Here is a 12,764-nt window from a genome sequence, read left to right as displayed (position 1 = left end):
AGAAAACGATTGATGTTATTGGAAGCTACACAATATACGGGTAAGTAATGATGCGAAAGAGGTATGGTGGATAAGGTAAGCATATTGAAGTATGATTGAAATGTAAAGTTGAAAATTGAAAGAAAAAGTAGACATGAAAATGTAACAGGTGCAGTTCGAGTCGGACATAAGAGGTAAGTCCATCATTTTCATACTGTTATTGATATTGGGTGCCCTGTGTGGCTGCGATATGATATGAATATATATATGTTGAACCTGTGAGACATTATTGGTATTTCTACGTGCAGATTTTGGGATAGTAAGAAATACAGAGGAAACTCTGCCCAATTTTTTATTTTTTTTCAGAAAAAAAAAATAGAAAAAAAAGAAAGTGGGACATAAGTTCATAATATATTTTGAAGGTTGATACCCATGAGGTAAATTTATTGTGTTGTAGTAAAGAGTTAAGAAATACCCCCATGTCATCATTAAGGGACACCATTCTTATTTGGGGAAATTTTATTTCGGAAAAAGCCTATTTAGAATTGATTTGAATGAACCAATATAACTTCCAATTGCATGTTTGCCTTAAAAGAAGCTTATGTTGAAGGAAAAAAAAACATCTCATAATTAAGTTTTACTTCCATTGAGAAGTACAAGGCACTCAACAATTAGTTTGTGAATTAAATAATTCATTCAAAATTTAAGAATAAGTCTAGAGGTAAACCAGGTGCATCAAGCACTAAGAGGTCCGGTGGTGCTCGTTGGATTCTAGCTTCCTTTTGGTGGTGGTTGAAGAATGCCTTATGATAACATTTTATTAGTCCTTAACCAATTAATTGGAGATGGAACTGGTGAATGGAAAACATAAACTTATGGAATATTCAGGATCATGTATTTCATGTGTTGTTCATGAAATGCTAGGATGATTCGAAAGGGGTTGTGATACTAAGGGATAATTTACAAAAAGGTTAAGTACGCTTACTCCACCGAGTATAATTGACCCTTAGTAAGAATCGTGAATAAGGTTAAAAAGTGTTACACTATGGGATTGAGTAAGAACAGAATATAATGTGAGTATAATGAGAATCGTTATGAAAATAAGTAAAGTCTAGCGGAAAAGTGACTAAAGGATATGATTTTGAGTAAGATTAAAAGTTAGTAATGGGTACACGATAATGGTGAAAGCGTATAAGGCATAAAGGAGTATTGTGTATATGTGACTTCACCTCGAAAAATAATGAGATCCTTAGATGATAGGAAATATAGATTTGCAAAAAAAACGAATGTATTGTGAGATTACTAGAGGAACATGTGATATCTATTGAGATAAAGATAGCGTTATAAGAAAGCTTGGAACACTGATCACTAGAATATAAGTGCTACCGAATAGAGAATTTGAAACGATTATAAACACTAGCTAATTACTGATTAGAATGAATGGAATATGGCTTTGAATGAATGGCTACATTAATTATATCATTTGAGTACCATTTATCAGACGAGATTTTGTACTATATATCGGGAATTCTCATCACCTTCTGATTGTGTTGAGGTTTCGTACATGGGTAATCTAAGTTATTGATGATATAAAGAAAGACAGAGATAATGTATTGGAAAAGAATCGCATGAATTTGAAAATTTGAAATGGGGACATAGAGTAGAATATAAATAGATAATGATATGGGTACACCCTAAAGGGGGGAAGTGGATGAGAAAAATATAACTGTAAGATGAAATTAACTGACACTGCAACACGTTAAGGTGAACACCTAAACTTCATATGAGATCCCATGCTGGAACAAGTTAGAAAAATTTGAAAGTCAGCAATAAATGGAAAAATAAAACCAAGATGATATTTGAGATGGTGCTCAGAATTATTGGTAAAGATCTTGGATAGTGTGACATCAAAAGATGGATGCTTATAAAAAGGACGAATACAACATGAGAATAGTAACAAGTAGCTCGAAGATATTATAAATGATAGCAAGGTTATACTGGATTAGAGGTTGAGATGTTGGCAACGTAATTATCGGCTAATAAGATTGGGATATACAAGTAGCAAAGGAGAGAAATCTCTCATATGGTAGAATATGAGAAAACTTAATAGTAAGTAAAGGAAGGAATGCAAGTATGACAAAATAGACAGCAAGTGAGTGTTAGTACAATAAGAAATTTATAGCAGAATAAGCCAAGAGAAGGAAAGACTATGATTAGAATTGAATACACGTTGTACAAATTCTACAAGATTGGTTATGCAGCCTATGAATATTGGTATGCTAAGGGTGATATCAAGTGATTACTTGATAAGTAGAATAAGAATTTAGTAACCACAATGCGATTGCAATATTCCGGATACATCAAAGAAAAGTATAAGATGGTTTGAGGAAAAAACTATAGAGATATAATTAGTATTGGGGGCAAAAGCCATAGGTGAGTCCTGATATCAACTGAAAGAGGTAAGAGAAAATATAGGGACTGCATAAAGACTAACGTGGAGACATTTAGGTATTTTCTGGGCTGATTTAAGCACCTACACATATTCGTATAAAGATTGCAATAGTATGTGTGGTAAGAGAAGTAAGAGAAAATTAGAGTAAAGGGGCAATAGAAAAGTTTGAGTCAAAAATAGAGAAATGACTCAAGATATTATGCCTAAAATATTGCCAGTTAGGGTAAAGGAAATTATGAAATGACTTAACCGAGACAATCAGAATAGGCGGGTTACTGGTTACTGGATGACGGTAAGGTTATAAGATGAAGGAACCTTAACACTAATTGATAACCAACCCAAAAGATCAAGATCAAGAGGTAAAAACAAATGATAGTTAAAGACCTTCAAGTCAAAGTCAGAAAGTTACACATGATGCCGAGGATTCCAGAATACGGATTGTCATAGTAGGGTAAAGAAAGAATATTGGAGTACCAAAATATTACCCTGGTGAAATTTCGATTTACTAGTAGAACTTGGAGTGCGTTATAATGAACTAAAGCGAGTCGACAAACGGAGGAGGTCTATGAACGGCATAATTAACTAAGAGAACACTTGAGAAAATATTGGGAAGCAATTAATATGAATTTTTTTTACAGGCTTACCTAGCACTCCACAGAAGTATGATTCCATATGGGTGATTGTAGATAGGCTGACAAAATCAACCCACTTTCTTTCAGTTAGAACTACATATTCAATAGAGGACTATGCGAGGTTATTTATCAAAGAGATAGTAAGACTTCATGGGATTCCCATATCTATTATCTTAGACAGAGGGGCTTAATTTATAGCTAGCTTCTGGAGATCATTTCAGAAGGGATTGGGAACACAAATAAATCTTAGTACAACATTTCACCCTCAGACTAATGGGCAAGCTGAACGCATTATTCAGACGCTAGAAAATATGTTACGGGCCTGTATTATTGACTTTAGAGGTACTTGGGATGACCATTTGCCACTTATTGAGTTTGCCTATAATAACAGCTACCATTCTAGCATTCAGATGGCACCGTATGAGGCTTTATATGACAGGAAGTGTAGGTCACCTATTGGCTGGTTTGATGTTGGTGAGGCTAAGTTAATCGGACCCGATATGATTCAACAAGCTGTTGATAAAGTGAAGCTTATTCGGGAAAGGTTATTAGCAGCCCAGAGTCGACAGAAATCATATGCAGACAATCGACGTCGACCCTTAGAGTTTCAGGTTAGTGATTGGGTGTTTTTGAAGGTGTCACCCATGGAGGGGGTAATGAGATTCGGTAAGAAAGGAAAGCTTAGCCCGTGCTACATTGGCCCTTATCAGGTTACTCGTAGAATAGGCAAGGTTGCATATGAGTTGGACCTACCATCTGATTTGGAAGCAGTGCACCCTTTTTTTCATGTGTCGATGCTTCGCAAATGCATTGGTGATCCTTCTAAAGTATTCTCCATGGATGATATCCAGGTGACGGAGGAGCTTTCTTACGAGGAAAACCCTATAGCTATACTTGATCGCCAAGTCAGAAGGTTACGTACTAAGGATGTGGCTTCCGTCAAAGTATTGTGGCGAAATAACAATAGAGAAGAGATGGCCTGGGAAGCCGAGGAAGAGATGAAGGATAAGTATCCTCACTTGTTTTCTACGCCTACAGGTAATCTAAACCTCTCGATTAATTATATTGATTGACATATGAAACTATTTGTTGTTGCAAAAAAAAGACTATTCCCCCAAATTTCTTATAAGACTTTATGAGGCAGGTTTAACATTCGAGGACGAATGTTCTAAAGGGGGGAAGAATGTTACATTCCGTATTTTTGCATTTTGGATTATTCGTACGCTAACGATTATAAATTCAAGGACTTTTAATTTTGAATTTTAAAAGGACATGATTTGTTGTAGATGCCAAGTTATATGAATAATTTATGTGTAGTAAAATACATCTCAAGAAGGACCCTTAAGCCAAATCAAAATAGAAGCCATCAAATATGTTTTTCTTAAAGTTACGTTTCGGGTAAGCTGACTTCGGGAGGCCATAACCTCTTTATAATTTGAGAATTTGGGAAAACTCTCAACATGAAAGTTGTAGATAATTGAAATATCTTTCCAACCATAGGTCGTGGGACGAAATGTGATATCGGAGTAATAAGATATAGACGTTTTAAGTCTGACAGGCCAAACTAAATAGTGAATTCGGCCCAACCCAATTTTAATTCGGGTCAGGCCCAATACCCACGAAATTAATCAAAATTCTATGTCTTCCTTCATAGTTTAGACCAAGAAATATCTGGAAATTTCCAGAGAGAGTAAGATAAGGGAAAGCTAGAGAGAAACACCAACATCCACCACAATTAAAGCCCCGAATCTCAAAGCTCTTGAAGAGAAAATTGTTGTACGTCGCGTTGGCTTCAATTTGAGCTAGAAATCAGCCAATAAGGAGAAGATTTTATGTGGTGCTGCAAATTTAAGGTAATATTAAAGTCTCCTTTTCATTGTTAATAAGTTTAGTTAGAGTTTTAACGAATTAGAACGGAGAAAATAGTGTTATAAACTAGTTTGGTGATTTGTTGAGAGTTATGGGTTAAAGGGTTGATTTAGGTAGATTAAATAGATGGAATTATCTTAGTGATGATGTATAATAATGTTTGATATTGTTTTGATGTTGTTGATGAGTTGTTGTTCTTGAATTTGGAGGAAAAAGGTGTATGAAGATTGTGAATGTTCAAACCCGTTTTTGGAATTGAGTAGCTGGTAGTAATTTTGGAATATCTCATTGTGTAGACCTTCGATTTTAGATATTAAACATGTTTTGGAAAGATAATACACGTACCTACAACTCTTATGTTTATGTATTAGTCTATATCTGCTGTTATGATGTCGAAAACTGAGCATGAATCTTAAGACAAATTCTGTCCAGATTCTGGATTGAAAATTCCTTCATGTATAGCTGTTCGTATTTTGATGATATCGCTTTGTAGAAAATGAATTTTGAGTTGATTTCTTTTGAATTGGAAACTTAAGACATAGATCTAAATGTTTCATGAAGGTTATAAAGTCCAGTTTTGCCGTTTTCATTTTCAAATTTTAGATACAACGTGAGGTACTTGACTTTCCGAATTTACTGCTTTGGTAACATGAATAATAAATCTTATTTTGTGTCAATATTTTGGATTGTTGATGTTGGTTGATGATTATATGGCTGGTTTGAAAGTGGGAAAAGTGAGTGGTATAGGGGAGGTGCTGTCCAATTTTTTTTAGAAATAACCTACTAACGATAGACTACGTTTTATTCTTGTCCATAGCTTAATCATAGTGCTTAACGTTTTAATATAGGTTGAGACAATATTGGACAACATATACGTATAAATGCTAAAGGTATGTAAAGTTAACATCTTCTTCTTTTGGCATGATCCATATGAAACGAACGAATGACGTATGCTTAAATTCCAAAGAAACTCGTATTCGTAGATATACTCGGATGGCTACCGTTCTTGATTTTCAAAATTTATATTGTTATGTCTTGACTCATGTGTATGATTCCAGCCATCCTAGTTGGTATAACTCATGTTGTGGTATAATTCATATTTTAGTATAATCCATAATTGATGTGATTCATAATGACTATTGTCTTGGTTTTCAAATGATGGACTATTTTGCTTATTCTATTAAGTCTCCGATAATGATCAAATTTCGCAAGGTTGCTAATGATACCTTATTCGTGCATATTGTTATGGTATTATTCACTGAGTCCTACGATAGGCCGGATATGTTATCATGTATGGATTCCACTATATTATTCACCGAGTCCCTTACTAGAGGGCCGGGTACGTGATATGATAATATGATATTATGATGATATGACGATATGATTATGGCACCGAGTCCCATAATGGGCCGGGTACGGTATCAGTGTACACTACTCTATTCACCGAGTCCCTTGCTAGAGGGCCGGGTATGGTATATATATACATATGACGATATATTGATATAATTGTGACACCGAGTCCCATAACGGGCTAGGTACGATATATGATGATATGCATGTCTTCATTTTATAAGACACAGGTACAGTGATTTATTGATTATGATACTTAACTCCTGAATCTTTATTTCAGATGTGATCTCCTTTACGGTATTTTATGCTTTATATACTCAGTACATAGTTCGTACTGACCCCCTTTTGTTCGGGGGGCTGCATTTCATGCCTGCAGGTACAAATACTCATTTTGGAGAGCCGCCAACTTAGGATTCTACTCAACGAGTTTGAAGTGCTCCATTGTCTCGGAGCCCAAACTTTGGGTACTAATCCTTATAATGTATATATTTGTGTATTTAGGGGTACGACGGGGCCCTGTCCCATCATATGCTATTGTTAATTCTCTTAGAGGTCTGTAGACATATGAGTGGGTTGTATATAGATGTTGTCCGGTGTACTAGTATGACTTATGTTTTTGGACGTTTACATTCAGAATGGAAGCCTTGTCGGCTTACATATTATGTTATCTTATTTTTGACAATTAAGACTCCCCAAGAAATAGCTGATTTTGGTATATATATAAGTGACCGTTTGAGATAACGTGCTACCCATATAAATTCTATATCGTGTTTAATTGTCGATTGATAATAGATAATATGTGTGTATACGAGTGTCCAATTTGGACACTAGTCACGGCCTACGGGGCTAGGTCGTGACACTACATGCCTAAACCCTCATTAACCTTAGTTTATTTGAGAGCAAGAATTGAAGAAGAGAAAGAAGCTAAGGTTCAGGCGTTTACTCCCATCTTCCAAACTCTTGATTGTTCTTCGAGTTACAGGTATGTAAGGATAACTAAAGCATGGTTTAAGTTCTTCCATGTGCCTCTAAGTATATGATTGGTTGAGTAGTAAGTGATATAGGTCTCCTACAAATGAATATTTGAAAGATCTTTATAAATCCTAGTATATTTTTACATAACCTTGCATGATTGATAGTTTTCATGAATTAAACACTTAAAATAAATTATTTTGTTGCTCCCTACATGAACTCTATTTGAATATTAAATTTCAATGTATTACACAATGATTGAGTGTAAAAGTTTGATTGGTGAATGTTGAATGAGCATGAGTCGAACTTGAGTTGGATAGTAGAAGTTTAAATGATTCTTGATTGGAGTTCTAATGAGTCATGAATGAGTCTTGAAAAGAATGTCTAATTGAAAGAAGTGATGATTGAGATGATTAGAGTCCAATGCAACTAGATGGATTGACTTGTATAAACTGATTGATGTGATTCTTATGAGCACATGGCGTCTTGGAAGTAGTATTAATCACCGATTTGGATAAGAGTGTAGTTATAACTCAATTTCCATGAACTACGTCGCCAGCGTAGGATGGAGGGTTAAACCTCGTAAGTCCCAAAACAATGGAATTTGATTGATTGTGGGTCCAATGATAGTGATTGGTCCTCTACGCTAGCAAGGTATTGGACGGGTGTGGCAACGAAATCGCTTTGGTGTACATCACCGGCTCATAGGTGATGGTTATCGATTAGAGAAACTTCCAATTAGGATATGATCTTGCAAGATAGGATTGTTAGATTGGGATTGTAGATGATTGAGTTGATTTGAGAAACATTTGCTAAATTCTAATTTTTTACATATCATTTGAGTCGATTGATGAGCTTGAGTTAAGTAATTGTTGATTGTTTCTCCCTCCTTCCATTTTACATACTCGTACATTCCATGTAGTGACATCATTTGGCCAGCATCATTTTATAATGCATATACAGGTGTTAGAGATCCTCAACAGGCGCATCATTGATGATCACTTGTACTCTCAGATTTGGTGAGTCCTCCTTGCATCTGGAGGCACTCTGGATTAGTTATCTTTTCTTTGAAGTATTTATTTTTGGGTAGCCATGTACTTGTCATTGGCACCTTCTGAATAGTATTAAAGGCTTCATATGCAGATAGATGATAGTGTCGAGTAAATATTTTGGTTTCCAAAACTATCCTTATGATATAAAGTTGATTTTAAGTTTGTTTTAAATACATTATTCTTCTTGAAAGGTTGATTTGGTTAGCCCACTTGAATGTCTTTTAAATTCATTTTGAGTTTTCCGTTGAGTGATTGCACGTGTGATCGGACCAAGTGGTTTGCTTGGGGACCAACAATGGTCTTTGAGTGCTGGCCACGTCTAGGGTACCCTCTCGGGGCGTGATAGAAAATCATTGTGCTAAAAATCTTTTAAGGGAACAAGTCTAAGAGTACGAGGATGCAACCCCAAAACAATAATGTAAAAATAAAGTCTGAAAGGTCAAAGTCCGAAAAGATTGGACTGAGATCCTAGAAGAACCCATTGTAGTCTGAAAAAATTGGTTCACCCTTAAATCCTGAGAAATTAGTGGTTTCCTAACTAAGGTCTGTCAACACCCGTCTGAAGATGCCCTGTACTAAATAAGAAAAGAACAAGTGCAGTATCAGTATACATAATCAATGGTGTACTGATAGGATCACACGGCCAACCCAGTGAATGAAACATATGGAAGAAACCATAATTTAGTAAAGACATGCATCTACGAAATACATTACCAATTAGCAAGTTCATAAGCATGATTCAGTTCAAAATATCAATATCAAACAACAGTTAACCATAGTCCTCTCATGGGACCCACACCTAAATAATAGTTGTGTCGGAACGTGACACACATCTGCATATATATATATATATATGTGTGTGTGTGTGTGTATGTGAGTGTGTGTGCGTGTGCGCGCACGCGTGGAACGTGGATACAAGTTATTCCTTGGAATGAAAGATAATTCTGAATCCGCTTTGTTTACGAACAAGAAAGCTATAAGTAATGCAACTATGTGTGTGTGTGGAATGTGACACCCGATCTTTATAAGTATATGTGTTGACATTTGACACTTGATCTCTATATAAGTGTGTGTATCAAAACGTGACACCCCGATCCTTATATATATATATATATGTGTGTGTGTGTGTGTGTGTGTCGACACGTGACACCCGATACCAAATTACAATTATAATCCACAACGAATATTTCACATATTTGCAAAGTCAAGTAACAGGTTCATTACATGTAATTGATCTTAGAATTCATTTCATTAAGTTTATTACATCTTTTCTAGTATCACACATGCAGGCAATGCTATCAATTATAGTAATAAGCACATGTAGTATAGACAGAAATGTAAAACAATCACCTACCTCGAAACTAAGCCCTGAAAACTCTAAACAGCTAGAGTTTTCCCTTTTCGAAGTCTTTTGGCTTCTTGGTCTAAAATTACACAAAAATGCACAAATCAATGAACTATTGACTTACGATATCCGGGTTGCATCAAAATCATAACCCTTGGCCACTTTCATGATCACCTCCCCCAACTAGGGCTTTTTCTACCATTATTCAGGCCAAACCCCCCCCCTTAAGGTATTTACCACAAATTCTAGGTCTTAAGAATCAAAATACAAGATAGGGGAGCTTTAGCTTACCTTTCGCACAAAATTTGGTGAAAAACTGAAGGAATATCGCTCTAGGTCGTTTCTGGTCTCTCAAGAACGAAGTTAGAGGAATAAAATAAGTTTTTGATACTTTTACCCGTTTAAACTCGCGGCTGTCCCACCATGGTGCTACTTACCCCACCATGGCGGCCTCTCCGTTGCGAAAATAATCCCATCGTGGATGGTTGCACGGGAATAAAACTTCGAAATTCATGTCCCAAGCTCTCATTTTGCAACATGCCCACGACGTTTTAATTTTTAACCCTTCATGCTAAGATAAATTACGAGTGTTCTATTCACCCGAATTCGATTTCGTAAAGCCATACGAGTTCCGTGGTGTCTTTGCTATCAATCCCCACTATCAAAGTTGTAAATTCATCATCCATCCATTACCGAATTGTCACAAACCTTACTTGACTTAGATTTCGCCTAAGTCTAGCCTAGATTCAAATTTTTTAAGTTACTACTCAAAAAAAAATTGGCTCAATTTTCTTCCCTTTGACTTATTCATAACGACAAAAATAGGTTATTACACTCTTACTAAAACATTTCACCTTTGTTTCTGAGCGACAAGAGAAAAACATATTGTCCAAAAAAAAAAAAAGGACAACAGGAAAACAACAAAATTCAATAATTGGCCCGTTCCTTGTTGTGCATGGCCACAGATGTAAAGCATCTTGGGCCCAACTGATTATGATAAGCCTAGAAGGTTGGTTACTCTTATGAAGATTTTATTTTGCGCCTCACATAAATAATACAAATTATATGGAACTTATGTTAGTTTCACATTGATGGATCAAGACTGTAAGTTTGAATCCACTAATTTGTGAAATAAAAGAAATTTCATATAATTTGCGTCAATTTTGGTAGGCAGAAAATAAAGTTTCTTCGTTCTTACTAGTTATTGAACCGATATCTCAATGTGATGCAACTCTTTTCATTTTAGTTGGAAAAAAATATCTAATTCAATTATGAAAAAATAAATTGAATTAAAGAGATATTTTAAGTTGGAATTTGTTTTGGGACAATAAAACTCATACACACCAACAAAAAAAACATATAATTAAAAAACCCAGAACTAAACATATAAACATCGATTCATCATATTATTAATTTCTCATAACTTGGTCGAAATCGAGGAAAATACACCGGTACGAATAGGAAGAAAACGAACCAAAAGCGCAAAAAACTGTGGTTTCAAACAAACATGTCGATAAGGGTAATTAATTATATGTTGAAATTTAGTAGCCTTCTGGCTTGTAGGCAATGAAACTGATGCACTGCACTTGACGGACATTGTCGAATCCGATAATACGGATCCAGGCCTGTGGGTACGCCTTCTTGCACTCTTCGACCTCATTCAACACCTGGGTGGCGTCAGTGCACCCATACATGGGCAACTTCCACATAGTCCAGTACCTACCATCGTAGTATCCTGGTGATCTGTGGTGCTCACGGTACACAAATCCGTGCTGCACATTTTCCAAGACAAAAAAAGACTATGTGAAAAAATATTTATACTATCAAATCATCCTAAGATGTAATTAAAAAGAGATGTTGACCTCAGTCTCGAATTCCAAGCAAGGAACCCATCCCTTATTCAAAAGGTACTCAATTTCCTTGGCCAATTGCTCGACGGACAAGTCAGGAAGGTATGAGAGTGTCTCGTACTTCTTCTTGTTAATTGGTGGCCACACCTACACTCCACATAAAACAATTCAAATTAAAGTACTAACAATTATATAATAACTAGTTAAAAATATTATACTGATAATATAAAAAAATTGTTTTAACCTGCATGCATCTGACACGTCCACCGTTGCTAGCAAGGGAAGTAATGTCAAGGTTGTTTTTCTTGGTAACAGGGAAAGATGCGGCGGATTTGAGTCCGGTGAAGGGTGCAACCATGCTAGCTTGAGCAACATTGCTACGGGTAGCAACGGCTGCCGAGGAAACAACTGAGGAAGCCATTGCGTTACTACTTAGCTATAAAACGTTACTTTTTTAAAAAAACTTCAAAGACACTTGTTTTTTTTTTTGAAGATGCTTATTACACTGTGGCTTCCTTCCTTTATATAATGACAAGGTTTTAGACATTTTTTCTATCTAACGGATAGAAACAAAGAAAACCTCATCTTAGCTGAAGGGTGACCATTGGATTATGTGGCTGTTGATATTACAAGATGGCCACATGAAAGATAAGAAATTGGAGCTTTTTATTATTTTTTAATTTAAATTAAGAGACCAGAATGGATGTGCCACGTGTCGGAAGCTCGTGAATCTTATCTGTATCAATAATGGGGTGAGAAGAAAATATGAATGTGTGATAATGTTGGTTAATTTTTCTATGTAATAGTGGATGCATTTGCAGTCTTTTTTGATTGGACTTGGAGAGACCATTCCTTACTGCAGAAGGCCCAGACGTATTTTTCTGGATGCATCATTTTCATTTTTGGCCACTGCCAGTTGTTTGAATTTTTTTAAAAAATTTAACTTATAAATACGGATAATATACCTTATAATATTTCAATAATATAATCATTGCTATATTATATTTAGTAACAATAATAAATTAGGATATTTACGACTAATATTCTATATAAATACCGCTAAAAATTTTAACGACTCTGAGTACAATGTACGTTCACTTAATTATCGCTAAAGCCTTAATCCCTTTTGTTGTAGTGTTACAAATTCTTGCCTTTTATAAAAAAAGGTTATATACTTATACATAATTATTATCTTTTAAAGGGTCGTTTGATAGGGTACTATACGTAAGAATAGTGCTGAATATAATCATTAGTAATGTTGGA

The 12,764-nt window shown here is 35.4% G+C and overlaps 1 protein-coding gene and 1 long non-coding RNA gene across 2 annotated transcripts; one reads left to right on the top strand and one right to left on the bottom strand.

Moving 5' to 3' along the window:
- The first annotated feature begins 4,208 nt into the window (after positions 1-4,208).
- LOC129871944 (uncharacterized) lies at positions 4,209-7,335 on the top strand. Its single transcript, XR_008762350.1, has 3 exons — positions 4,209-4,916; positions 5,781-5,822; positions 6,659-7,335. It is a non-coding gene; the product is annotated as an uncharacterized LOC129871944 (long non-coding RNA).
- A 3,695-nt stretch (positions 7,336-11,030) lies between these two features.
- On the bottom strand, positions 11,031-11,996 carry LOC129874037 (ribulose bisphosphate carboxylase small subunit, chloroplastic). Its single transcript, XM_055949258.1, has 3 exons — positions 11,746-11,996; positions 11,514-11,648; positions 11,031-11,423 (listed from the first exon to the last, which is right to left on the bottom strand). Exons 1-3 carry the CDS (start codon positions 11,920-11,922, stop codon positions 11,193-11,195), a joined length of 543 nt encoding a protein of 180 aa, XP_055805233.1. The 5' UTR covers positions 11,923-11,996; the 3' UTR covers positions 11,031-11,192.
- Positions 11,997-12,764: the final 768 nt, after the last annotated feature.

The sequence above is a fragment of the Solanum dulcamara genome, chromosome 11 (genome assembly GCF_947179165.1).
Source record: "Solanum dulcamara chromosome 11, daSolDulc1.2, whole genome shotgun sequence".
Classification (NCBI taxonomy): domain Eukaryota; kingdom Viridiplantae; phylum Streptophyta; class Magnoliopsida; order Solanales; family Solanaceae; genus Solanum; species Solanum dulcamara.
Note: the sequence above shows the minus strand (reverse complement) of the source record. Positions and strands in the feature narration are given on the sequence as shown.

Coding starts and splice junctions, on each gene's coding strand:
- LOC129874037 (XM_055949258.1), bottom strand. CDS start 11,922: ATGGCTTCCTCAGTTGTTTCCTCGGCAGCCGTTGCTACCCGTAGCAAT. Junction 11,649..11,745: donor GACGTGTCAGATGCATGCAG/GTTAAAACAATT, acceptor TGTGGAGTGTAG/GTGTGGCCACCAATTAACAA. Junction 11,424..11,513: donor GCTTGGAATTCGAGACTGAG/GTCAACATCTCT, acceptor GAAAATGTGCAG/CACGGATTTGTGTACCGTGA.